This window comes from Cricetulus griseus, chromosome 7, assembly GCF_003668045.3.
Source record: "Cricetulus griseus strain 17A/GY chromosome 7, alternate assembly CriGri-PICRH-1.0, whole genome shotgun sequence".
In the NCBI taxonomy this organism is placed as follows: Eukaryota; Metazoa; Chordata; class Mammalia; order Rodentia; family Cricetidae; genus Cricetulus; species Cricetulus griseus.
Window position 1 is genome coordinate 110,993,429 of NC_048600.1, and position 27,544 is coordinate 111,020,972.

Below are 27,544 nucleotides of genomic sequence, written 5' to 3' on the forward strand. Positions count from 1 at the left end.
GTTTCTCTGTAGCTTTGGAGCCTATCCTGGCACTTGCTCTGGAGACCAGGCTGGCCTTGAACTCACAGAGATCCGCCTGCCTCTGCCTCCTGAGTGCTGGGATTAAAGGTGTGCACCACCAACGCCCGGCCACAGATCAATTTTCAACTGAGCAGAAGAAAATGAATGAGGTTTATAAAAGCAAGAATGTTTCTCCCAAATCTTCAAATAAACTCTGGAGGAAAAGAAATCTTCCCAATAGTGGAATTATAATTGGATAACAAAAAGGCAATTGATTTTGATCCTTCCATATTGAAGGCATTATCACAATTTTTTTATTTCTTCTCAATTTTCACTGCTCCTCAGTCTTATCAAATTTTCAGAGCCTGTTTGTTAAAATTCATGAATTTTCTTTACACCCTGCCACTGAAGGTAATTTCCTTATCCCCCAGTGTTCTGAGGAGAAGAAGGGCAGCCCTGAGAAGTCCTGTGGGAAGGATCCAGTTTAGTGGTCAAGTGCTTGCTTAGCCTGTACAAAGCCCTGCATTTGACTGGAGGGGAGGGGCTGGAGAAGAGGAAGCAAGAGCTTTAGAGGACCCTGCACTATAGCTACCCTCATAGCAAGTGGAGGTGAAGGTAGGTGGCAGGCCTACTGAATGGGCCTAGAGTTCTTGGGATCCACAGACACTTTCTCTCCCCCTACCCTGTCTCCTCTCTCTTTGGCTACTCTAACCATGTGTGTTTTTAGTTCCCATCATCAAACCCCACTTTCTGGGACTGGGAAGAAAGTCTTATCAAGAGGGGGGAGTTACTTGTGAAGATTGTTCTGGCAGCAACAGAACTATTTATTTTCATTATGTTTTTCTCCTGCTTGAAATTCTCTGTTCTAATCCCCAGGGAAGTTACAAGATGATTCCATTATCTGAAGACTATAGCTCACATACAAACACCTTCCTCTATCTGTAGATCTTTTGTATGATTGTCTTGCAGGGAATATATGTATATGTGTCTATAAGTATAAAAATATATATGTATATGTATCCACACATATTTATTTTGGATTTTTTCTTAGTTCATCCAAAATATAAATGAAATATAAGATTTATTTTGTAATCATATGCTACGAAGGTGGTAAAGAATGTGACTTACATAATGCATAATACATTCTAAAACACAGTATTACAAATCCTCATAAAACATTTGGGCCATATTTGCTCAGCCTAAGCGAAGTGAACAGAAATCACTAGTTAACGAAAGTGAATCTGTTCTTAGTAAAGCAGAATTAGCTCTTGCTTCAAAGAGCCACACAAATAGGTTGAGTTGGCTGCAGATTATAGCACAGTTAACATTCTGTTTTAGTTTGATGTTGAGTTTACCAAGACCTGGAGAGGTAGAGCTGTTTCCCAGAAAAGTAGCAACACGTTCTTGGGTTTGCAAGTTATTTTACATTAATCAAGGTGAAGCAGTTACAGCTAAATCCTGTGCAGCTGGAGTTTCTGGATAATTAGATCATCAAAAGTCCAACAGATGCTACCCCTGGATGTGAAAAAGCGTCACTCTCCTAAGCACTAGTCTGGTGACATATTCTTTAAGTGACAAGCTTCTTGACTTAGGAAGAAGAGGCATTCATGGTCAAATATAGCACCTCCTTATGGAAGTTTGCCTGAGCATGCAGAAGATGGAACAAATTCAGGAAGCCTCTGTCATCATCATCTCGCTCTCCTGTAACACATACACAGGAACAGACAGCAGGGAGAGGGAGAAGTTAAACATTTTAACACATGGCTTAGGAATATAAGATGTTGTAAGTGTTTTTAATAATATTCAAAGAGAAGAATTTTTGTCGATCTTTATTAAGCCAGGCATTACCATTAAAGCCATGAAATTAGACACTAGATAGAAAATGAGAAAGGACACTGGTCTAAGCATTAGTATTGTTTAATTTATGACCTTGGGCAAGTCTGGTTATTTCTGTTTTCTTTTTTTCATCTATAAAACAGGGCTAATTAGGAACTGGAGAGATGGCTTATTGGTTAGAATCATCAGCCTATGCCTTTTTTGCAGAGGACCCTAGTTTGATTCTCAGCACCCACATGGTGGCTCATAACCATCTGAAACTTCAATTCCAAGGGATCCAACACCCTTTTCTGACTTCTGTGGGTATCACACATGCACATGGTGCACAGACATACATGTAGGCAAAATAAAATAAAAGCCAGGTGGTGCACATCTTTAATCCCAGCACTTGGGAGGCAGAGGCAGGTGGATCTCTATGAGTTCCAAACAAAGCTTTTTGTAAACTAAATTAGTATCTGTTAAAACCTATATGAGGCCAAGTGTGGTAGCACATGCCTTTAGTCTCAGCATTTGGAAGGCAGAGGCAGTTGGCTATCCGTGAGTTTGAGGCTAGCCTGGTCTACATAGAGAGTCCCAGGACTACAGAACTACACACACACACACACACACACACACACACACACACACACACACACTCAGAGAAGAGAGAGAGAGAGAGAGAGAGAGAGAGAGAGAGAGAGAGAGAGAGAGAGAGAGAGAATGCCTGTTTCAAAAAGCCAAACTCTGGGACGGGGTTTTACTGTGTAGCCCAGGCTGGCTCAAACTTCAGATCTCCTGCTTAGCCTCAAGTACTGGGATTATAGGTGTGCACCACCAAGCCCAGGTAGTTGCATCTGAGGCTAAGACCTGAAGGCACTATCACTCACTCTTATATACTGTCTACACTCTTACTTACCAGACATAATAGGCTGCAGCATTTCCATGGTGACACAGGCAAAAGCATTTGCCACGCTCTGCAGGAAGCTCTTTCTCTCTGCTGCAGCACTGAAGACCTTGCAGACTTTTTGCATCATTCTAACTGTCCAGTCCATGCAGTACAGCTCTTTCTCACACACCTAATTCAGATACACAAAGCACTACTATCAGTCTTCATGTGAAGAAAGCTATAAAGCTTGAAATGGCAGTGACGAGACAGCTTATGATTTAGCAGTGTATTACATAGGGCAGGCTTATGACATAGTATGGTTTATTGCATAGGATATCCCCACTGAGTCTGCAATGGGAAATGCTCAGTAAATGAATAAAATGGAATGTGATGGCACATGCTTGTAATCCCAACTCTAAAATTCAAGGTCATCTTTGCCTACATAGTGAGTGAGTTTGGGGCCAGTCTAGGCTATGTATATATGACTTTGTCTCAAAAACGAAAAACAAATAAATAAAATATGTACTTTAATACTTATTTTTTAAAATAGATAGACAGACTGACCAACCAACATGGGGCTTTGTAAGCACCAGGGAAGCAGCTTCATTGCTTGATCAAGTGAATGCTAAATAACTTGCCAGAGAAAAACTTAGTTTTTACTTACCAAAGCCAAAAAGACTATGAGCCTCGCTAGCTCAATGGCTCGTCCGTTTACAGCTTTACTAGCCATAAAAGTGAAGCAGATGTTGTTCCCACTCAGGATTAGGAGGCGTGCATTATTTTCCAGAAGCCACTCCCGGGGAACCACTTTTATTAAAGGAAGAACAGTGATTGAATGAGAAATTACACAATTGCTGTATTATACATCTTTAAACACATTCAATATTATATTACTTTATTGGAAATGTAATTAGTGCCAAGGGAAATACTCACAAACACTGTTTTAGTTTTGTTCTTTCTTTTTGAAACAGTGTTTTTCTGTGTATTCCTGGCTGTCCTGGAACTCACTCTAAAGGTTTGCGCCACTATGTCTGGCATGTTTTAGTTTTAGTTTTTCTTTTCCTTCCTTGGTTTTTTTTTTGTTTTGTTTTGTTTTTTTGTTTTTTTGTTTTTTTGTTTTTTTTTTTTTTGAGACAGGGTTTCTCTGTGGCTTTGGAGGCTGTCCTGGAACTAGCTGTTATAGACAAGGCTGGTCTCTAACTCAGAGATCCGCCTGCCTCTGCCTCCCAAATGCTGGGATTAAAGATGCGTGCCACCACTGCCTGGCCTTAGTTTTTCAATTATAGTATTCAACCAGAGACAGGGTTCACCCCCATGTCATTGTGCTTTACCATTGTGCTGACAGTTTAGTCAAAGCAGTTCTTCTACATATGCTTCAGCAGGCAAAGTGACATCATATGTAAGGATAAATGCCTTGTAAACTTCAGAGTAGCTGTTTAATCCCCCTCCTGTACAGCAGCAGAAAGCTTTGTTTATAAAAACAAATAAATAATCTAGAAGGGTATGTATGTGTGAGAACTTGTAAAATGAGAGTAAGCAAACTCATTAAACTATGAAGTGACCTAATAATATTACATATTTATGAAATTGGGAATCCAATCCCTCCTGGGGGACCACTGGCTCTTGATGGATGCTATGGGAGTGGGAGCCTTTGTTTTCAGTTGTGTACCCACTGGTGAGTCTACCAGGCTCCAAGGTGCAGTTCTACACCCATGGCCATGTGGACAGCCATGGTTAAGCTTAGTGCGTTACAAACAAAACAAAAAGACTTGACAGAGAGAAAGTCTTATAGGGAGGAGGAGGGGAGTTTATGGGAGTGGGAGGGAGCTAAGAGAGGGTGAAGAGCAAGAGTAATCAGAATGCATTATATAAATGCATGAAATTGCCAAAGAAAAATTTTAATTTAAAACATTGGAAACTGAGATAAACACATTCTTATACCATATGCATTTACATACTCTTTACATACATACATTTACATACATACACACACATACACAAAACACAAAACTAAAATGTTTTGGAGCAGTAAGTAACAAAACATACTTAAAGCCACATATTGATCAATTAGTGATTTCTAACACACTCTTTGTTAGCTAGAGAATTGTCTATATAACTTTATATCTGTATTCTAATAATAAATTTCTATTATTCCATATTAGTAAATATGTATTTTACCTGATAATTCATCTACAAGACTGATAACATCATCTGCTGTCCACTCTTTGGTACCTGTGTCATACAGTAACTTAATGGCATTAGCCAAACCTTTCAGACTGGATTCATCTGTGGGTCCCTCCACCATTTCCTGCCAAATCACCTGCCCTGGATTTAAAAAAAAAAAAAAAGGTAGGCTATGACAGAATAGATAGCTTTGTGATAAAGACTTCTAGGATTTGTTAGAATGAAAAGGATTACACAATCCTATTACTTATATAAGCTACTTTCATCATTAAAACATCAATTCTGATATCATTATAAATTTGAGTTTCTCATTAACTATGATGAAACACAGCAACAATATCTAAACCAAGAAACTAAAGGAGTTTGAACATGAAGAACATGCTTTTGTGACTCTCCCTGAGCTTTTACCCATGCTTTGGTAGGTCTTCCTTTCAACAATTATTTGTAAAGCCCACACCCATGTTGTCATGTTACTTCCTTCTGAGAAAGAGTTCTCTTAAGTCTCTGCTTAAGCCTAGATTAACATATATTTTTAATTTAATTTTTTGTTACTGGGGCTTATAGAGGTTTTGCTTTATATTATTGTATGAGTATGAATGCTTGCATATATATATATGCAACATGTGAGTTCATGGTGTCAGCAGAAGTCAGAAGAGGGTGTTGGATCCTCTAGGATGGAAGTTACAGAGGGTTGTGAGCTACCATATGGGTGCTGGGAACCAAACCTAGGTCTTTTGGAGGAGCAGCCAGTGCTCTTAATCACTGAACCATCTCTCTAGCTCTTTATATTAACAATCCTTATTAAGCTCCAACTCTACTTCATAAAAAAGAACAGCGCTTTTATCTATTTATCATTTGTTTTATCTTTTTCAAGTGTGAGTGTGCATGCATGTGGAGACCAGGGTGTCACTCCTTAGGAATCATTCACATTTTTTTAGTTTTGAGAGAGTCTTTCTTTCTTTTTCTTTTTTCTTTTCGAGACAGGGTTTCACAGTGTACCCCTATCTGTCCTGGAACTCGATCTGTAGACCAGGCTGGCCTCAAACTCAAGAGATCTGCCTGCCTCTGCCTCCCGAGTGCTAGGATTAAAGGCATGTGCCACCATCACTCATTGAGACAGAGTTTTTCATTGCGATCTGGGGCTTGCTTATCAGGCTAAGATGGCTGGGAGTCCTAGGGATATGCGCATTGATGCATCCTTAGAGCTGGGATTACAAGCACAAGCCACCACAGTCAGCTTTTACCTGGATACTGGGGATCAAAGTCAGTTCTTCATGTTTGCACAGCAAGCACATTACCTACTGAACTATCTCCCAGCCTCAAAGGATAGTGCTTTTAGTTCAAAGATGATATTACCCTGTAATACAGACTGGAATATCAATTGCTACAATTTTAGTAAAATCTACTGAATCCTTCTAGAAAGGAGCTTGCTTCTATTAGCATCTTTCAAACATTCGTATCACAACAGAGCAGCTTAGTCACCTTCTATTAGTTTGTCCATCACCAATCTTCTCTGTGGTTTATACAAAACATTTTAATTTCAAAATAGAAGTCCTGGCTGCTAGCCACTATGCATTAAAACTGGTTATCTACTGATAAAAGTGGAATAAGGAAATGTAAGATAATTTTTAGCATTAATCTAAAATACAACCTAGGCAATTTTTTTTTAAAAGTCAGATTATGAATCTGAAAACCTAAAACTAAGTAAATCATCAATTTGAGCCACACTGTTTTCTTGCTTAGCATCATTAGTCCCCGCCAGCAGGAAAGATAACCTTGAGTTACATTAATGTTTAAGACGGAAAAGCAGCACTTTTAGGTGAATAAGAGATGACAGGAGTTGGGCAGTGGTGGCCTTGCCTTTGATCCCAGTACTTGGGAAGCAGAGGCAGGCAAATCAGTGAGTTTGAGGCCAGTTTGGTCTCCAGAGCAAGTTACTGGATAGCCAGGGCTACAGAGAAACCCTGTCTCAAAAAACAAAGATATATATATATATATATATATATATATATATATATATGGAGAGAGAGAGAGAGAGAGAGAGAGAGAGAGAGAACAGGAATATACCTGGTTCTAACTCAGAGCAGAACAATTTCTGTCTTGAAGCTTGAGGTATGCACAAGTCAATGCAGTATGTTTCTGAAACCATGAGTAAAGACAAAAGACCTTCCTAGGGCCTTCAACACGGATGAGTAGGTAAAGTTGTAAAGGTGCTTGCTGTCAACCTGGAACCTGAAGTCCATCCCAGAACCCCACAGTATAAAGTGAAAAGTTATTCCTGCACGTTGACTTCCACAGACATGCCATATTACACATGTGTGAGCATGTATGTAAACATACACAAAATAAATAAATGGCATTTATTTATTTTTGAGACAGAGTCTTACTGTGGTGGTTTGAATAAATATGGCCCCCAGAGACTCACATCTGAATGGCTTAGGGAGTGGCACTATTAAGAGGTGTGGCCTTGTTAGATGAAGTGTGTCACTGTGGAGGCAGGCTTTGAAGCCTTATATGCTCAAGCTATGCCTGTGTGTGACACAGTTCACTTCCTCTGCCTGAGGATCAAAATATAGAACTCTCAGCTACTTCTCCAGTAAGTATTGTGTCTGCTTGCATTCCACTTGCCATGATGATAATGGACTAAAACCTCTGAAACTGTAAGTCAGCCCCAATTAAGTGCTTTCCTTTATAAGAGCTGTCATGGTCATAGTGTCTCTTCATAGCAATAGAACCCTAACTAAGATACTTACTATGTTTCTCTGACTGGTATGGAAGTCTATCTGTTGGAATGTGGTTCAAGAATGGAGTCATGTGAGGAGAATTCTGAGTGCTTGTGAGAAAAATCCAAGAAAACAAGCAAGTATCTCAGTTTCTTGTGTGTGGCTTGCCCTTGTGATTGGACACTTGATTCATGGGCCTCTTCTTAACCCTCAGAGTTATATTGTCTGATGCTCTGCATAAAGTTGGCTATTGTCTGAGACTTTAGTCTGTTTCATTCTTCCAGGTCCCACTACCTGTTGAGTGGTAAAAAGATGTAGAATAGCCCGGCCTTGAACTCACAGAAACCTACTGCCTCTACCTCCTGAGTGCTGGGATTAAAAGTGGGCATCAACCAGTAAAGTTTTTTTTTTTAAAAGCCTTCCTAAAGCAAAAGTAATTAACCAGGTATATAACACACATCACTGAAAAAAATGGTGCTTACCATCTTGAGGAGATGTTGGTCCAAAGATAATATAGAGCAATCTTGCCTGATTTACCATTGGCCATGGTTTTAATATTCTAGTCAACCAAAATGCAGAATCACTTCGTTGTGTCCAGTGATCAAGTAGGACATTCCTACAGAACAGTCTAATCCTTAACTCTAGTTTTCTGGCACTTCCTATGAAGAAAAAGTTGTGAATCATTTTTCTAGAAAGGTAAGTTGCATACTGGATAGTGATCAGAGCCAGGTATTAACAGCTGCAGTTAAAAGAGCAATGAACTGCCGGGCGTTGGTGGTGCATGCCTTTAGTCCCAGCACTCGGGAGGCAGAGGCAGACGGATCTCTGTGACTTCGAGGCCATCCTGGTCTACAGAGCGAGTGCCAGGACTGGCTCCACAGTTACACAGAAAAACCCTGTCTCGAAAAACCAAAAAAAAAAAAAAAAAAAAAGAGCAATGAACTGAGTATATAAAATTCACTAAGAAGGAAAAGATGCCCTAACTTTACAGTTTGACTATCTTACCATGCTTACTTTCCTTATTTAGCTTCGATAATTTGGATAATGGTAGAAAGAACAATATGTCCTAGTCAAATAGTGGAAGTAAGTTTGATAATTTTTGAGACAGACTCTCTCTATGTCGCTCTGGCTATCCTGAAACTCAGTATGTAGACCAGCCTGGTCTCAATGTCACAGAGACTCATTGACTCTGCCTTTTGAGTGCTAGGACTAAAGGTCTACACGACCACACTCATCAGGCAATGACTTTGAAAAAGTAGGTGGGGACCACAATCTGAAGGCTAGTTTATATAGCTTAGATTTTATTTTTAATATGTTAGGAAGCTAACAGAAGTTTTTGATCAAAGGAAAGGTATACTAAATTGTGTTATCAAGTCACTGAATTTCTAAATCTGCTTTTTCCAGGAGGTTGAAGCAGGAGAATTGTCAGTTTGAGGCTAGAATAGCCTACATATTAAGTTGGAGGACAGCCTGTGCCACCTAGTGAGACTCTTGGTGCTAGGAATGTAGCTCAATGGTAGATCTTACCATTTTTAATACCCTAGGTTCAATCCTCAGCAGTAAAGAAACATAATGAGACTCTAAATAGGCAAGTACATAAATAAATCTGCCTTTTTATCCATCAATTTTTGGGGTAGAAGATTTTCAATACAGTTTCCCTGTGTATAGCCCTGGCTGTTCTGGAACTCACTGTGTAGACTAGGCTGGCCTTGAACTCAGACATCTGCCTGCTCTACCTCCCAAGCGTTGAGATTAAAGGTGTTCACCACCATCCACCGCCAAGCTCATCACTTTTTGATTCAAATTGACAGAAAAGTAAAAATACAATAACAAATACAATATACAAATCAAGTAGTTTAGTCAGTTTTACATCTTTCTATGTTTAAAAATAAATATTACAAATGTTGAGGGTTTCTTTGCTTTTTGTTTTTTGTTTCGTATTTTTCGAGACAGGGTTTCTCTGTATTGCTTTGGAGCCTGTCCTGGCACTCACTCTGTAGACCAGGCTGGCCTTGAACTCACAGAGATCCGCCTGCCTCTGCCTCCCGAGTGCTGGGACTAAAGATGTATGCCACCAACGCCTGGCAGGTATCCTAGTTTCTGTGGTGCTGGGGATTGAACCCACTACCAACTGAGCTACAGTCCCTCCACAACTGTTTTATATATACTTTTGAACTCTACCTTTTCTTAACATTTCATCTCTATACAATACTATCTTTGAACTGAAGGTCTTTACCTGGTTTGTTACAGACAACAGTCTGCATCTTACGGGAGAGATTAGTCAGCTCACATAAGAAGTTATAAACACGATGGCATTCGAGTTCATCCCAACCCGCTGTTAAGGTCTGAGGAAAACAGAAGAAACATTGCACAAGCTCAGACAAAAATTGGAAGGGTAAGCCACTACTTCCTAATGAAAATAGGCTGTTTACAGTATATGATCTAGGTGATGTGCAATTTTTACCCTCAATTCACTAGAAATTTATATAATCACAACCTAGAAATTCTCCAAAATCTATCTTGCTTCTTTTTGGTTAGGAAGAAAGTTGTTTTTGTTTTGTTTTTTCAAGATAGGGTCTCTCTATGTAGCCCTGGCTGTCCTAGAACTCACTATGTAGCACAGGCTGTCCTCAAAATCAGAGATCTGCCTGCCTCTCCCAAGTTCATGTGTCATCAACACCCAGAAAATCCTTAAGTTTTTATAAATTTATTTTATTTTTATTTGTGTGTGTATCTCTATTAGGTTATGCCACATGTTGAAGGTGCTTGTGGAAGCCAGAAGAGTTGGGGCTACAAGCAATTGTGAGCTGCCCTGATGTGGTGCTGGAACCAAACTTTGGTGTTCTGCAAGACCATCAAGTATTCTTAGCTGATGAACCATCTCTATAGCCTTCTCAGTTAGGACCTCTCTCACTACTGTCCTATTAGTGGCCTCAAACCCTAGATCTGCCTGAAGCAAGTCTGAGTAAACCAGGATTCTAGTCCTGGTTTTGTGACTCAGTTTTTGAACTTAAATTAAACCAAACTAAACTAAACCAATTATTCATTTATTTTTATGTATGTATGTGTGTGAGAATGTATGTGACCACAGAGGCCACACATACAGACATGTTGGTTGTCCTCCTTTACATGTCCTCTAAATGGTCTCACCAAACTTAGAACTTGTAGTTTTTGGCTATGTTGGCAGCCAGTAAGCCCCATGGATGAGATTATAAATCACCATGGCAATGGGAGCTTTTTTACTCAGGTACTGGGGATTTGAACTTAGGTCTTCACACTTACACATCCAGTATTCTTACCTACTGGACCATCTTTTGGCCTCTGTGGCTTGGTTTTACAGTAGACTAAGACTTTTATACCTGTAATTTTGATATTGCTTACAAATGATGATGATCTCCCCCCCCCCTTTCTCTCTTGGTTTTTTGAGACAGGGTTTCTCTGTGTAACAGTCCTGGCTGTCTTGGAACTAACTCTGTAGGCCAGGCTGGCCTCAAACTTACTGAGATTCACCTGCCTCTGCCTCCTGAGTGCTGGGATTAAAGGTGTACACCACCACCTCCAGGCCGATAATGATCTCATTTTATTTTATTTTATTTTATTGATTGGTTTATTTTTATCTTATGTTCAATGGTGTTTTGCCTGCATGTCTGTCTGTGTGAGTGTATAGATCCCCTGGCAATGGAGTTATAGACAGTTGTGAGCTGTCATGTGGGTGCTGGGATTTGAAACCTAGTCCTCTGGAAGAGCAGTCAGTGCTCTTAACCACTGAGCCATCTCTTCAGCACAAGATCTCATTTTAATGTAATAATTGATTATAACTTGCTTGTTTTTAATAAATGAAAAAACAGACAAAATTTAATAACTTTCTTGAACATATAAAAATGTACAAACATATAAAAAAGGAGATTTAAGTGGCATACAATTATATAAATTCATTAATCATGTACTTTATTCATTTATTCTCTAGACAAGGTCTCACTATGCAACCCTGGCTGGCCTTTAGTCATTAGGTAGACCAGGCCGGCCTCTGTCTCTGCCTCCAGAGCACTGGGATTAAAGGTGTGTGTCACCATTCTTAGCCCTTCCTCCCATATAAATCTGTAAAGTACCTGGATTTCATGGAAATCTTCTGAGACAGTGAGATGGCTCAGGTAAAGTGCAACACCCATCCCACAGGTGGAAGGAGCACCAGCTCCCACTCTGATATGATACAAATACAAATGTAAAAAATTTTTAGATTTAATTTATGTGTATAAATGTTTTGCTTGCATATATGTATGTGTACCATGTGTGTGCCTGATCCTCAAGAAGATCAGAAGAGGGCTGTAGGACCTCCTACAATTGGAGTTTGGATTTTTTTTTTTTTTCTTTTTCAAGACAGGGTTTCTCTGTGTAGCTTTGGAGCCTATCCTGGCACTCGCTCGGGAGACCAGGCTGGCCTCGAACTCACAGAGATCCACCTGCCTCTGCCTCCCGAGTGCTGAGATTAAAGGCGTGCGCCACCAACGCCTGGCGAGTTTAGATGTTTATGAGCCACCATATATATGCTGGGAATTGACTCCTGGTCTTCTGGAAGAGCAGCCAGTGCCCATAACTGTTGAGCATCTCTCCAGACCTACACACATTAAAAAAATATTAATCTTCAATCCCAGCACCCCACAATTTAAATTTATGCCTTCTAGAATGAGAGAAATTGCTAAGCAGTGATTATTTCTGGTGAAAGGAAATCAGTAGATGGGAGACAGGCCTGGGAGGGAGACTTTTTACTTTATATATTTTGTTCCTTTTTAATTTTACATGAATGCGTATCTTAATACTTAATCCAAAGATAGAAAGTATAAAACAAATGGAAAAAAGTAAAAGGTCTGTTTTGAAAGAGTGTTAGTAGGAAGTCCTAGAATCTGGGTGCATAGGAGCCAATGGCTGGCAGCCTGGGATATAGCAGAAGATTCTTTGTGCAGGCCTGAGGGATGTGCTAAGAGCCTAAGGTGGCTATAAGTTTTCAATCAGATAATTCATGAAGACTGCTTAGGACAGTGTCTGGCACATGGTATAAGGCTTAATAAATGATACTTTTCATTTTTATGTGTTTATAAGAGATTAGTAAGTATTCTTGAAATAATAGATTGATTTCTAAAGCACTTGGGAGGCAGAGGCAGCAAATCTCTGTGAGTTTGAGACCATCTTGGTTTACATAATGAGTTCCAAGACAGCCAGGGCTACATAGTGAGACCCTCACTCAAAAAATAATATAAGAAACATATAGACACGTATACCACCTTTAGTCTCTTAAATTGGCTAGGATCTTGGGTTGCAGCTCAGAGATAGATTGCTTACCTAGTATGCCTAAGGGCCTAGGTTCAATTCCCAGGTCACAAAATAACAAACAAAATGTAAGTACATGTGTTTAGAGTAAATAAATGCTACGCATTTCTCACCAGTTAGAAAAACTACTCTTGACAAATATTTACAACATTATTTTGCTTTAAGATTATTAGAGCTTCTTTTAATTTACACAGGGATTCTATACTGTGCTTATTAACAGTTCAAAATCATTCTTTCATTAAACAATGTACCTGTAAAAACATGCCATAACATGGTAATCCTAAACATTGCAAAGGAGCTGAACAGCTGCTGAATTTAAAACAGGAAACCTGTAAAGAGAGCAACTATTAGTGGATCTATAAGATAACTTGACACTCAGGTTTACTGGAGATATCTTATCTTTGTTGTTGTTGCTTTGCTTTTTGTTTTGTTTTGTTTTTTGTTTGTATTTTAAGACAGGACTGGCCCGGAACTCAAAAGATCCACCTGCCTCTATCTCCCTCTGCTGAGATTAATGGCGTGCACTACCATGCCTGGCTACTGGAGACATCTTGAGACAGGGTCTAGCTCTCATTAAATAAAGAAACTTTGCAACAGAGACCATTGCAGAAAACTTCAACAAATCAAAATGCAGAGGAACAAGTGAGGCCCAGCCCCATCTGATACATCTCCAACACAATTCTTGTACCAAAGGCTTAGAGATCATCCAGGCAGAAGGGATGGAAAGACTGTGAGTCAGGGGAAGTCTGCTGTGAGGATGTGTTTCCTAGAAATATCAGGGAAGCTACACCCATGAAGTCTCAGCAGCATGGCTGCCTAAATAACCTGAATAAGGAAAACACTAAAAGATATGCTAACATGGAAGGGGGAAATTTCTTGGGGATCCAAATCTAGACAAAAAAGGCAACTAAGGAATGCTGAAGCTGGGCATTGGTGGCGCATACCTTTAATCCCAGCACTTGGGAGGCAGAGGCAGGTAGATCTCTGTGAGTTCAAAGCCAGCCTGGTCTACAGAGTGAATTCCAGGACAGGCTCCAAAGCTATACAGAGAAACCCTGTCTTGAAAAACTGAAAGAAAAAAAAAAAAAAGACTGCTGAGAGCAGAAAAAATAGTCTTCCTCAGGGATCACTGTTATGATTCCCCAACAAGAAGTGGTCAGTCCTGAAATAATTTGTATACAAATAACAATATATGGACTGAGCAGGCTGTATTTATATATTTAGGGGTGTGTGTGTGTGTATACAATAGAAGAAAAAGAAGGCATGGATTTGAGATAAATAAGGGACATATGTATGTGAGGGGTTGGGAGGAAAAAGGGGAAATGACATGGTTATATTTTAATTTAGAAAACTGTTAATAAGCCGAGCGTTGGTGGCATACGCCTTTAGTCCCAGCACTCGGGAGGCAGAGGCAGGTGGATCTCTGTGAGTTCGAGGCCAGCCTGTCTCGGAAAAAAAAAAACAAAAAAACTGTTAATAAAAAATTAGTGTTGGGCATGGTGGGCACAACCTTGAACCCGGCTCTTGTGAGGCAGAGGCAGGCACAATCCCCAACATCCATGGAGAAACATCTGAGTGTGGTAATGTGAGCTTGTAACCCCAGTGCTGGGGATGAGTTTGGAGATGGACAGGTGGATCTCCAGGGGTTTTAGGTCTGCCAGACTAGCTGACACAGTAAGCTGGAGTTCCAAGTTCAGCAACAGATGTGTCCAAAACATAAGTTGGAGCCAAGTGTGGTTGCACACACCTTTCATCCCAGTACTCAGGATGCAGAGACAGTCTGACCTCCACGAGTTTGAGGCTAGCCTGGTCTACATGGAGAGTTCCAGGCTCCCCAAGGCTATGTAATAAGACCCTGTCTCAGAAATCAAAAACCCAAAACAGAAAAACAAAATTTCCCCTCAAAAACCAAAACATTCCCTCCCCCAAAACACCATAAAGTGGAGAGACTGAAGGGATGGCTCACCAAATTAGAACACTTGCTGCTCTTGTAGAGGATTTGTATTTAGATCCCAGAACCCACATGGTGACTCAACCGTCCATAAGCTCCAGTTCTAGGGGAACCTATGCCTTCTTCTGATTTCTGCACTCACCAGGCATGTGCACAGTACACATATATACACTCAGGCAAATATTCATATGCATAAAGACCTTGAACTTACAGAGATCCACCTGACTCTGGTGTGCACCACCACCGCCCAGTCTCTAAGTCGTTTCTTTAAACAACTTTGGAGGCTGTGAGAGATGGCTCAGTTGGTAAGTGCTTGTTTCATAAGCATGAAGACAGAATTCAATTCTGGAACCCATGTGAAGACTGCCAGCTGGGCAAGTGGTGGTTGTGCACGCCTTTAATTCCAGCAGAGGCAGGAGGACCTCTGTGAGTTTGAGGTCAGTGTGGTCTACAAAGCAAGTTCTAGGACAGCTAGAACTGCTACATAGAGAAAGTCTGTCTCCAAAAACAAACAAACGAAGGAGGAGGAGGTGTGCACCATGGTATACATACCCTGACACAAACAAAAATAAATAAAATTAATATTAAAAAATATCTACTAACTGCCCTATTACTCTTGTACAGTATAAAATATATTGCCATTTATTTTGGTGTTTTGAGACAGGGATTCTCTGTGTAGCCCTGGCTATCCTGGAACTTGCTCTGTAGACTAGGCAAGCCTTAAATTCAGAGATCTGCCTGCCTCTACCTCCTAAATACTGGAATTAAAGGCATGAGCCATCACTGCCCATCTTTATTTTTAATTATCTGTATGTGTAGGTATGTTCAGGTACCTGCAGAGGCCAAAGGTGTGATTACCTGCAGGTGGAGTTACAGAAGGTTGTGAGTTACCTCACTAAGGTATTGGGAACCAACGTTGAGTCCTTTGCAAGAGTAGTACGAATTCTTAACAACTGAGCCATCTCTTCATATGTTTTTCCCAAGAATATGTAACTATGATAAACTTTAATTTATAAATCTGACATCTGTGTTTTGGCTTCCATGGACATTCATAAATAGAATCACACACATACACACAGTTAAAAAATAAATCCTATTTTTAAAAGATAGGTTTGGGGCTGGAGAGATGACTCAGTCAAGAGCCCTTGCTTTTCTTGCAGAGGATCAGGTTTGACTCCCAGCATTGACACAGTGACTCACAACTGCCTGTAGATCCAGTTTCAGGGGATTTGGTGTATCTTTTGGCTTCCAGGCAACACATGGTGCATATGCATACATACAGGCAAAATATTCATATAGGAATTTTAAAAGAAAGGCTTACAAAGAATATATAGGGGCTGGAGAGATGGCTCAGAGGTTAAGAGCACCAGCTGCTCTTCCAGAGGTCCTGAGTTCAATTCCCAGCAACCACATGGTGGCTCACAACCATCCATTATGAGATCTGGTGCCCTCTTCTGGTGTGTAGATATACATGGAACCAGAATGTTGTATACATAATAAATAAAATCTTTAAAAAAAAGAATATATAACATTAGTAATAAGTTATTGGAAAACAAGAATGTGAACTAATTCTGGCATATGATCTTACCTCTGAGAGGATCTTGTGAATGTACTTTAGTCTGTCCTTGGTGGGAAGCAGCAAGGTGCATCTTTTAAATAGTAGACCTGAGAAAAGAAAGGGACATAAAAAAGTGACAACAATGAAATTAATTAAACTTATCAACAGCATAGTGTAGCAGGCTGTTTCAGACCACCAGCCCCCAAATCATGATACAGAGACTTATTATTATTGGCCTTATCTTATGCTTGTTCCACTAGCTCTTATAACTTATTTTAACCTGTTTCTCTTCATCTGTGTTTTATCTCAGGGCTTTTTACCTTTCTGTATGTCCCACTTTCCTCCTTCTTCCATGTCTGTCTGTCTGGCAGTGGCCTGACTGGCTGACCCCAGGCATCTCCCTCTTTTTCTTATTTTGTGTCCTCTTTCTCCCCTAGATTCCTCTTTCTACTTATTCTGTCTACCAGATCAGCCTATCCCTCTACTGCCTATCTATAGGCCGTTCTGCTTTTATTAGACCAATCAAGTGCCTTAGGTAGGCAAGGTAAAACAGTAACACATCTTTACATAGTTAAACAAATGCAGCATAAACAAATGCAACATACCTTTACATAATTAAAGTAATATCGCACAACAGCATAGTACAAAATTCCCTTAAAATTAATGCTATATGCCATATGACTGTGAACTATGATTTAGTTTTTTTGTTTGTTTGCATTTGTTTTGGTTTTTGTTTTTTTGAGACAGGGTTTCTCTGTGGCTTTGGAGGCTGGCCTGGAACTAGCTCTTGTAGACTAGGCTGGTCTCGAACTCACAGAGATCCGCCTGCCTCTGCCTCCCAAGTGCTGGGATTAAGGGCAGAGTATTGATTTAAAATGATACAATAATAAGGCAAAAAGATACACTAGGCAAAATTTATCTTTATTCTGTGGGAAACAAATTCTAGTATCTCTTTTTTTTAAAAAAAAGATTTACTTACTTATTATGTACACAGTGTTCTGCCTAAGTGTATCCCTCCACTCCAGAAGTGGGTACCAGACTACATTATAGATGGTTGTGAGCCACCATGTGGTTGCTGGGAATTAAACTCAAGACATCTGGAAGAACAGGCAGTGCTCTTAACCCCTGAGCCATCTCTCCAGCCCCTCTAATACCTCTTGGGACTAACCTTATGTCAACAAAAGAAAACATTATAAAAATTGTGTAAAATATAGGAAGGATAGGAAGAGATTTTGTATTCTTTTTATCCAAATATAAAACTTTAGCCAGGCAGTGGTAGCAAACGGCTTTAATCCCAGCACTTGGGAGTTTGAGGCCAGCCTGGTCTACACAGACAGTGCCAGGATAGCCTCCAAAGCTACACAGAGAAACCCTGTCTTGAAAAACAAACAAACAAACAAACAAACAAAAAAACAATTTAGCTGGGTGGTGGTGGTGGTGGTGGTGGTGGTGACACACACCTTTAATCCCAGTACTTGAGAGGGAGGCAGAGGCAGGCAGATCTCTGAGTTCAAGGCCAGCCTTGTCTAAAGAACTAGTTCCAGGACAGCCACCTCAACACAGGAACATCCTGTTTTGAAAAAGAAAGGAAAAAAGTAATAAAAAATAAAAAATTTAAAACATGGGACTGGAGTGATGACTCAGTGGTTAAAAGCACTGGTTGTTTTTCCAGAGGACCAGGGTCCATTCCCTAGCATCCACATGGCAGTTCAAAAACTGTAACTCCAGTTCCAGGGAATATGACATCCTCTTCTAGTCTCCAAGAGTACTTCATGCATGTGCTACACAGCCAAATATTCTGGCAGAAACACCCACCCACACATAATAATAATAATAATAATAATAATAATAATAATAATAAATCTAGGAGTAGTGGTGCATGCCTGCCTTGGATCCCAGAACTTGGGAGGCAGAGGCAAGTGGATCTCTGTATTTCAGGTCAGCCTGGTCTACAGAGTGAGTTCCAGACCAGCTACATCTATATAAAGACTGTCTCAAATTTTTATTTTTTAAATATCATTAAGTATTCAAAACTTCAGAGGTTAGAAGTCAGTTTTGCTCACATAAATTATACAAATTGGGTTAAATACCTATCTCTCTCCAAAGACATATACTTTTTTTTTTTTTCAAACAGTTTCTCTACGAAACCTTGCCTGTCCTGGAACTAGCTATGTAGATCAGGTTAGACCTGAACTCATAGAGATTTGCCTGCCTTTTCATCTGAGTACTAGGATTAAAGATATGCAACACCACACTTGTCTTTACTTAACTTTTTTGTGTATGAGTGTTTCATCAGCATGTGTTATGTGCTCAGGGCATTGTATCACTTTGGGACTAGATTTACAGACAGTTGTGAACCACCATGTGGGTGCTGGGAACCAAACCCCAGTCCTCTGCAAGGAAACCAAGTACTCCTAGCCACTGGAACATCTCTTCTCTAAGATATTTTACAAGATTACAATGTTAATAGTATGTAGGAGTCTGTGTCATGACATTGAAAAAAAAGATAAATCCTTCCAATTTCTCAGTAAGACATTATTTGAACTATAGTGAAAGGAAGCATATGATCTATTTCCCCTAAGTATTCTGTTTTCCTAAAACGGCAATACATTGTTAACATTCCTGTAAGGACAAATGGCATCTCTAAAAATGATATGTGTGGTAGGGAAAGACACACTTGAATATCACCACTTTCTTCAGTTTTTACTCTTTATATAATATAGTCACCACTTCTCTACATTTACTCTTTATATAATAAAATGGTTATATAATCCTGAAGATCTATAGGAATCAAGTTTATTTTTAGAAGTTGCTATGTTTGGGTAACACAGGACCGGAATTGAATTTTAAACATAATCCCTCCTTATTTTTGCTTACAGACAGTTATTTTCAGTGTTTGGCTTTAGTCTGAGTTCTTTTCCTTTCATGTTTTGGCACTGTGTCTCATGTTATATCATAGCTGAGACTGCAAGCTATAATTGCATACTGGTTGCCTTTTCTACTGCAAATCTCCTATTTTTAAGGACTGCAGTTTATTTAGCTAACCCTTGTATTTAGCTGACTTTTTTTCTAAACACAGGTATTATTTTTCAGAGACCAATTTCTTTTACATTCTCCCAGTAAAATAACGTCAGACACAGTATTCTTTTTACATTGGCCATCTGCTCTGTTCAGTAGAAAATGCAAATTAAATTTATAATCTTCCAAGTTAAGATTCTGAAAAATGTTATTTTAGTATCTAAAAACAGGAACAGATCAGATAGGAAAGAAAGCATGGGAAAATGCTGAGTATGTCAAACATTTACCAAAATAATCAATTATAAAGCAGGTATCTACAAAAACTGAATGGAAAATTAAAGCTAATATATTAATCAAACCTGTTTTGCAGATTAGGTGTTAAGATGAATGTTTATATTTTTAATTGAATTACTCATATAATTACTGTTTTTTATTTTTAATGTGATCTGAAGCTGGAACCTAGGGCCTTGTTTATTTATTTGTTTGATACCATCTCAGGTAGCCCTGGATGGCCTCATACTATGTAGTTGAAAATGGCCTGAATTTCTCATTCTGCTGTCTTCACTTCCACAATGTTGTGATTAATAAGCTTTGGCCACAAGCTAGGTAAGTACTCTACCGTTGGGTTCAATTCCCAGACATATCAGTGGGTTTGCTAAAGCACCTAAGACTTGATTTAAAAAAAAAATCATTTAGACAGAACTCAAAAGACAATTATCAAATACTTGTCATATTCAGGGCCAGGCTTTCCCAAATCTACTTAAAAGCATTGAAAACAACAACACTGTATTCATACTATTTTCTTTTTTAAAAAAGATTTACTTATTTGTCTATGTTTTCCCTTCATGTATATATGTGCCTGAGGCAGTCAGAAGAGGGTGTCGGATCCCCTGGAACTGGAGTTACAGATAGTTGTGAGCTGCCATGTGGGTGCTGGGAATTGAACCCAGGTCCTCCAGAAAAACAGTCAGGGCTCTTAACCTCTGAGCCATCTCTCCAGACCCATATGATTTTACTATTTTCTTTCCTTCTTTCCTTCCTTCTTTCCTTCCTTCCTTCCTTCCTTCCTTCCTTCCTCTGTGTGTGTGTGTGTGTGTGTGTGTGTGTGTGTGTGTGTGTGTGTATGTGTGTGATATTGGAGACTGTTTAGGTTCTCATCTCATGCATGCTAAGGCATGCTCTGCCACTGATGAGAGAATAGTAATGTTCTACTAGTGTATCTAAATTTATACTTTTTTGTTTTGTTTTTTGAGATAGGGTTTCTCTTATGATCCTAGCTGTCCTGGAATTTGCTCCATAGATCAGGGTGGTCTCAAACTCAGCGATCCACCTGCCTCTGCCTCTCAAGTACTGGGATCAAAGTCATGCATCACCACTTTTATACTTTTTTTTTAAAGGTATTTATTATGTGTACAGTGTTCTGTGTACATGTCTTTATGCAGGCCAGAAGAGGGCACCAGATCTCATCACAGATGGTTGTGAGCCACCATGTGGTTGCTGGGAATTGAACTCAGGACCTCTGGAAGAGCAGCCAGTGCTCTTAAGCACTGAGCCATCTCTCCAGTCCCCCAACTTTTATACTTTTATGGACTAGATTATTACTGAAAGGGAATATAAATACAGAATAAAATTTAGCTGGGTGTGGTAGCACATGCCTTTAATTCCAGCACTTGAGAGGCAGAGACAGGCAGATCTCTGTGAGTTCAAGGCCAGCCTGGGCTACAGAATGAGTTCCAGGACAGCCAGGACTGCTACATAGAGAGTCCTGTCTCAAAAAAACCAACCAATCAACCAACCAAACAAGCAAAAAACTCTAAATCACAAGGAACAGAGGCAAAACACATAGACAACACATCAATTCCCTAAGCTGGTATATCACTTAAACAACAGCACAGGCTACACTATATGTAAAATTACAAGGACAGGCACTTTATATTAAAGATTATTTATTTAGTCTAGTTAGGGTTAAATATCTGCCCCTTCTCCTCAGAAAAAGTTTCATGAAGGTAGCTATAAATTCACTATAACCTTGAACTTCTGATACTCTTGCTTCCACTTCTTACTTTTCTTTTTCTTTTTTCTTTCTTTCTTTTTTTTTTTTTTTTTTTTTTTTTTTTTTTTTTGAGACAGGATTTCTCTGTGGCTTTGGAGGCTGTCCTGGAACTAGTTTTTGTAGACCAGGCTGGTCTCAGAACTCACAGAGATCCACCTGCCTCTGCCTCCTGAGTGCTGGGATTAAAGGTATGAGCCACCAACGCCCGGCTCACTTATTCCTTTTCTTTCCTTTCTTTTCTTTTTTTCTTTCCTTTGTTTTTTTCTTTTTGGTGGTTTTTTGAGACTGGGTTTCTCTGTGTAACAGCTCTGGCTGTCCTGGCATATGCTTTATAGACCAGGCTGACCTCGAATTCACAGAGATCTGCTTGTCTCTGCCTCTGCCTCCGGAGTGCTGGGATTAAGGCATGGACCACCACTGCCTGGCTTTTGTTTCCTCTTCTGAGTATGGGAATTACAGGCAAGTGCCAAAAACACCCCATTTATTTGGTGCTAAGGATGAAACTCAGGGATTTATCAATGCTAGGCAAGAACTCAACTAACTTAGCTACATTCTCTCATATATATATATATATATATATATATATATATATATATATATATATACACATATATACACATTTGAATTACAAACAAGATTAAATTACACGAGGATCCCAGTTCCCTTCTCCCTCCCTTCCCCCTCTACCACCCCCCAACTAAAATCCTACCTATCATATGTCCTTTCTTCTAATCTACACCTGACTCAAAATTTCTGCTTCCTCATGATCTCTCCATCCTTCCTTTTCTTCCCTTCTCACTCTCATAGCTTCCTCCCCACTCTTCCCATGTTCTCAATTTGCTCAGGGAATGGTGACCCTTTCCCCTTCTCCAGGGGACAAAGTTTGTCTCTTTTAGGGTCTACATTCTCCTTTTTATAAAGGTTTTCTAATATAGAGTCTCACACATTTGTCCAGGCTGACCTAAAACTCAGAGACTCACTATGAGGTACAGGCTGGTCTCACACTATGACTATGGTTTTTGTTTTTCAAATGCTAGGATTACAAGTGTGAGCCACTGTGGTCAGCTTTCATCTTTGAAGTATGTAGGACTACTGTTAAGGACTTTATACTGAAAATAAAAATGCTATAGAGAAAAGGAAAATTTCCAGGTAATATTCTCCAATCGGTAGCCTTACAGAATTATATAATAAACTATTTTATAGGCACTTTCTTGTTGCAGTTTGCATTTTACAAATTACCTAGAGCTCTGTAGTGCTCCAGTAGGTGACTCTCTTCTTTCGTGCCAGACAGATCAAGGTCATGAAAGTTCTGTATTAAAAGTCTTCTGCTTCCAGAGGATGTTGAGATATAATTAATTATGTGCTGGCTGACTGTTTTGGACACCATGCTTAACATGCCAATATCCTTCACTATGAAAAAAATAAATACATTTAAAACAAAACCAAAAAAAGAAATAAATTTATATAAAATATGGGTGCAGATTATTTAAATCACTGTTAGTATACTCTATTAATTTATGTTAACACACTAATAATACAAATAACTTAAATGCAAAAGCATCACCATTAGTATAGTCTACTAACTTACAAATTAACTTATTAGTCATAAACCTAGTGCCAGGTGTGTTGGCTCACAGCTATAATTTCAGCACTTGGGAGGTTGAGGGAGGCAAATTGCCAGGTGTTTGAAGCCAGCCTGAGTTGTAGAGTAAGTTTCAGGATAGCCTGGGCTATGAGTGAAAGCCTGTTTCAAAAAAACAAAAACAATAAACCTAGTGCTTAAAAAAATCTTAACATTGTCTTAAATCTAGTTCTCAATAGAAACATGGTGGGAAATAACAAGCTACTCCTATTATGACTATTGAGATAACTCAGTGGTAGTAGTTGTTTTGGGTTTTGGTGGGGTTTTTAAAATGTTTTTTCTTCAGCACTCGGGAGGCAGAGGGAGGCGGATCACTGTGAGTTTGAGGCCAGCCTGGTCTCCAGAGTGAGTGCCAGGATAGGCTCCAAAGCTACACAGAGAAACCCTGTCTCGAAAAACCAAAAACACAAAAACAAACAAACAACAACAACAACAAAAAAAAACCCAGTTTTTTCTTGAAACATGGTCTTTCTGTGTGACCCTGGCTATCCTGGAACTTGACCTGTAGACCAGGCCTGCCTCTGTCTTTAAGTGTTTCATTTAAAGATGTGTGTGCCACTATCTGCTGAGGGTTTTTTTTTTTTTTTTTTTTTTTTTTTTTTTGAGGCTGGATCACTCTACCCAGTCTTGTCTGTCCTGAAGCTTACTATGTACACTAGGGTGGCCTGGCACTCGAAGAGCTACTCCTGCTTCTGCCTTCCAAGTTCTGGGATTTAAGGCATATACCACCATGCCCAACAAGGTTTTTGTTTTTTGACAGGATCTTGTTATGTAGCCCAGGCTGGCCTGGTATCTTGCCTTAGCATCCTTGGTGCTGAAACTACAGGTGTGTGCTGTATCCTGCCTACAATGTCTTTACAAAATTTGAACATTATTGTGGGCAGTCCTCATGGTACTGCTAAGCCAGCTGCCTCTTGCAGTCTCCTAAGTAAACTTTCCTGTTGAAAAAAGAGAGAGAGCGGACCAAAACAGAGGAGAGGGAGCAAGAATTGAACTTTACATTTAATTTAGCTATGAATGTTATCAACATTCCAGAATGATATTTATATAGCTGAAATAAAGAGGACAAAGTAATATTTGGGGGGAAATGATAATATATCTAATATCTTATATAACACAGTCTAGCCCCCAAACCTCACCTGACAAATATCTTAAAATTATGTGGAATATTTCCAATGGTAAGACTTTAAAGTTTCCAAGTGTAGATAAGAGTTGAGGATCCAAATCAAGGGTGTTGCAAAAATAGCTGGATTGATGGTTAGTACGTTTACATTTCTGGTTGGGTATCAAAGTGTAACTGGTATTTACTTTAGATGCCATCTTTTCTTATCCTATGGATTTATCCTGGCTAAAAAAATAAAGCACAAGACACAAAGAAAAAAATGAAGGCAATGGAGGTTTGTTTGTTTTTTTTTTTTTTTTAAAGTTAGGAGTCACACTTTCTGTTCTTTTATCCCCTTCTTTGTGTTGCTGATCAAACCCAGGGCCTTAGGCATGCCAGACAAGCACTCCACCAAGTGAGGTACTACTAACAGTCTTCTGCTACAAACAGTAAAAACAAAGAAAAAGAGACATTTTAATTTTAGAGCAATTTGAACGTACCACCTCTAACAGATTAAAACTGCAGTAATACTATTACGGATTATGTGCTGAATAATACACAAATAGGCAGTGACATTGAAGTTTTGGAAATTTCTATTCAGATCAATTATTTTTTAAGGAGATTTGGGAGTAGAGTTTAACTATGTGGCTCAGGCTCGTCTCAAAGTTGATTCCTGCTTCAGTCTTCCAAGTAATGGGATAAAAGGCATATCACCACTGCATCTTGCTAAAAATTAAAGTTATAAGGTTATGTAGGAGGTGAATAATACACTTCCCTCCTTTCCAGTTTTCATTAGTAACAGTTATAGATAATTCTTAGGAAAGGCCTACACAATTTGATTTTTATAGTCATTTCTTAAAGGGAATTGGCTAAATATGACATTAAAAATCACTGATTGTTTGCTTACACTAAACAATAACACTTTAAAGACAAAGTAAGCATCACACAGTGACTTTGTATTATTCCACTATTTTAGTTAGAAAACCATATATTTTGTTTTGTATATGTGTGTACAATTCCAATTTAAGTTCTCTGAAGAGCCTGAAGCAACAACTAAGACATTCTATCACAGAGTTACCATATAGCTGAGCAAACAAAAAATATAGTTTTTTCCTTTCTATAAAAAGTAACTAAAAACTACACCTACATTTGCTATCTTGTAATGTTAAATCTCAGTTTACATCAAGTCAAAATTAGTTACACATTTGAAAACATGCCAAGAACTTTACTTCTCAGTTAAAAACACAATCTGAACTTCCATTAAGACTGTAACAGTAAAGCTGGTGGTGGTGGCACACACCTTTAATCCCAGCACTTGGGAGGCGGGGGCAAAGGAGGACCTCTGAATTTGAGCCTAGCCTGGTCTACAGAGCCAGTTCCAGGACAGCCAGAGCTTTAAAGAGAAATTCTGTCTGGAAAAACAGAACAGTGACAACAACAACAACAAATATGGACTATAACTGCTTTTTGCTTCAGCTGATTCAGTGAAATTTTAAATTAATAATTGTAAAACTAATGAAGTTTTACATAATATGTCATATGCTTACAAAATATAGCTAAATGAAAGAATGCATTTGGTGTTTATATTATTGTGAGAGTAATAATAACAGTTTATGTATTTCTTTTTTGAAGGTAAGTATTCGTATTGTATTGTAATCATGCTACAATGGAATTATATGGCAATATATGTTTTTCTACAAGAATATGTATTTTAGTATCTTCATATAATTTCCAAGTGGAAGAATTTTGACTGAGTTAATCAACAAGGCTGTTTTAAACTTTTTTGTTTTGCTTTTCAAGACAGGGTTTCTAGGTAGTCCTAGCTTACTTTGAATTTTCTCTGTAGACCAGGCTGCCCTCAAACTCACAGAGATCCACCTGCCTCTGCCTCTCCAGTGCTGGGATTACAGGCTCGTGCCACCACTGTCCAGCTTAATTTTAAAGCATATTCACTATAATAAAGTACAAACTTGACCTAGTTTCTGATTTGTGCCTCTTCTTTCAGGAACTTCTACCCTAGTAAGGCTAGGGTGGGGTTTGTGGTACCTTCAAAGACTCATTGCCCATCTCCTCCCAGGGGTCCTTATCATCCACTAAGGGTGTAGACATACGGGCATGTATAATTTTTCATTTAAATCTCTGAAGGACTAAAAATAAATGGCCTCAGTTATTTCAAAACTTAAGTCCCAACCAGGCGTTGGTGGCACGTCTTTAATCCCCGCACTAGGGAGGCAGTGGCAGGCGGATCTCTTAGTTCGAGGTCAGCCTGATGGCAGCCAGAGATACACAGAGAAACACTGTCTCGAAAAAACAAAAACAACCCCCCCCAAAAAAACCTTAAGTCTCTTATTTTCCTCACTCAGACCTATTTTAGAGGTGAAGGAGGACAGGTTTTTCTGAAACTATTTCTCTTGGCCTTCTAGAGCATGAAGCTCACAAACCCAAATGACAATAAAATGCTTTTTTCCCTTTTGGATTGCTGGCGTCGAACTCGCGAACCTCCTGCCTCATTCAGCCTTCGAAAAAGCCGGGTGACAGGCCAGCTCGTCCCACCCACTAAGGTGGGAGGGTCTAGGGCCTGGACCTCGTCCCCGCCCCCACATTCCCTCAGCTAAATATCGGGATTTGTTTTAAAGTTCCGATGTCAACCCTAAACGTCTCTGAGGAGGTCATCTAGGGGACCATAGAAGAAATTGGCCAATATGAAAATCAAATAGGAGGTGCTGAAAAGCACGGAATTATTCCCACAAGAAAGTTACTGGGGAAGAGAAAACACTTTTTACCACAGATTTCGACAGTTTTCCGGCTACAGTGTCACAGAAGAGTGGGATTTAGTCGTCCTGACTCCCCATCCTCAGACTCACAACACTTAAAAATCTCCTCAGGGTTTTCCCGCCAGAGAACAGGGGTGGATCCCGCTCCGCTCCGCTCCGCTCGGCTCCGCCCCGCTCCACTCCGCTCCGGAGCTGCCTCCTCGGCTCTCGGGCGCCCCCGGCGCCTCAAGTATATTTTAGAATTCTCCCAGGAGCCCCAGCGGGAGAAAGCTCCTCCCCCTCATGAATACCAAGAAGCTCGGACTCCCGCCCTCCCCTCACGAACACTCAGAGCCCTCCCAGGAGCCTCCGCGGGAGCGGGCTCCGCCCCCTCGCGAATGGCAAGAAGCCGCGGCTCCTCCGCCTTCCCCTCAGGAACACTCAGAGCCCTCCCAGGAGCCCCCGCGGGAGGAGGCTCCGCCCCCTCGCGAATGGCAAGCCGCGGCCTCTCTGCCTTCCCCTCAGAAACACTCA

General features: G+C 39.7%; 1 protein-coding gene across 5 annotated transcripts; it reads right to left on the reverse strand.

Annotated features, from left to right (window-relative positions):
- Window positions 1-1,013: 1,013 nt before the first annotated feature.
- Window positions 1,014-27,247, reverse strand: Fbxo47 (F-box protein 47). Of its 5 annotated transcripts, none has more exons than XM_027424065.2 (11): window positions 27,041-27,246; window positions 24,295-24,503; window positions 22,753-22,923; window positions 16,473-16,549; window positions 13,185-13,262; window positions 9,845-9,953; window positions 8,091-8,267; window positions 4,880-5,026; window positions 3,366-3,508; window positions 2,732-2,891; window positions 1,014-1,701 (listed from the first exon to the last, which is right to left on the reverse strand). In XM_027424065.2, the coding sequence occupies exons 2-11, from the start codon at window positions 24,473-24,475 to the stop codon at window positions 1,589-1,591; spliced, it is 1,356 nt and encodes a 451-aa protein (XP_027279866.1). In that variant the 5' UTR covers window positions 24,476-24,503; window positions 27,041-27,246; the 3' UTR covers window positions 1,014-1,588. The 5 variants fall into 5 exon arrangements, with proteins under 5 accessions (XP_027279866.1, XP_027279865.1, XP_027279868.1 ...); XM_027424064.2 differs by having other exon boundaries at window positions 1,563-1,701; window positions 27,122-27,247; XM_027424067.2 differs by lacking the exon at window positions 4,880-5,026 and having other exon boundaries at window positions 1,563-1,701; window positions 27,041-27,247.
- Between the last annotated feature and the right edge of the window lie 297 nt (window positions 27,248-27,544).

Bases quoted from the DNA above. Each gene is read 5' to 3' on its own strand.
- Fbxo47 (XM_027424065.2), bottom strand. From the start codon at position 24,475: ATGGCATCTAAAGTAAATACCAGTTACACTTTGATACCCAACCAGAAA. The intron at 5,027-8,090 runs GTAAGCACCATT...TTTTAAATCCAG, and splicing joins ACCAACATCTCCTCAAGATG to GGCAGGTGATTTGGCAGGAA. The intron at 1,702-2,731 runs GTAAGTAAGAGT...TATGTGTTACAG, and splicing joins GCTGCAGCCTATTATGTCTG to GAGAGCGAGATGATGATGAC.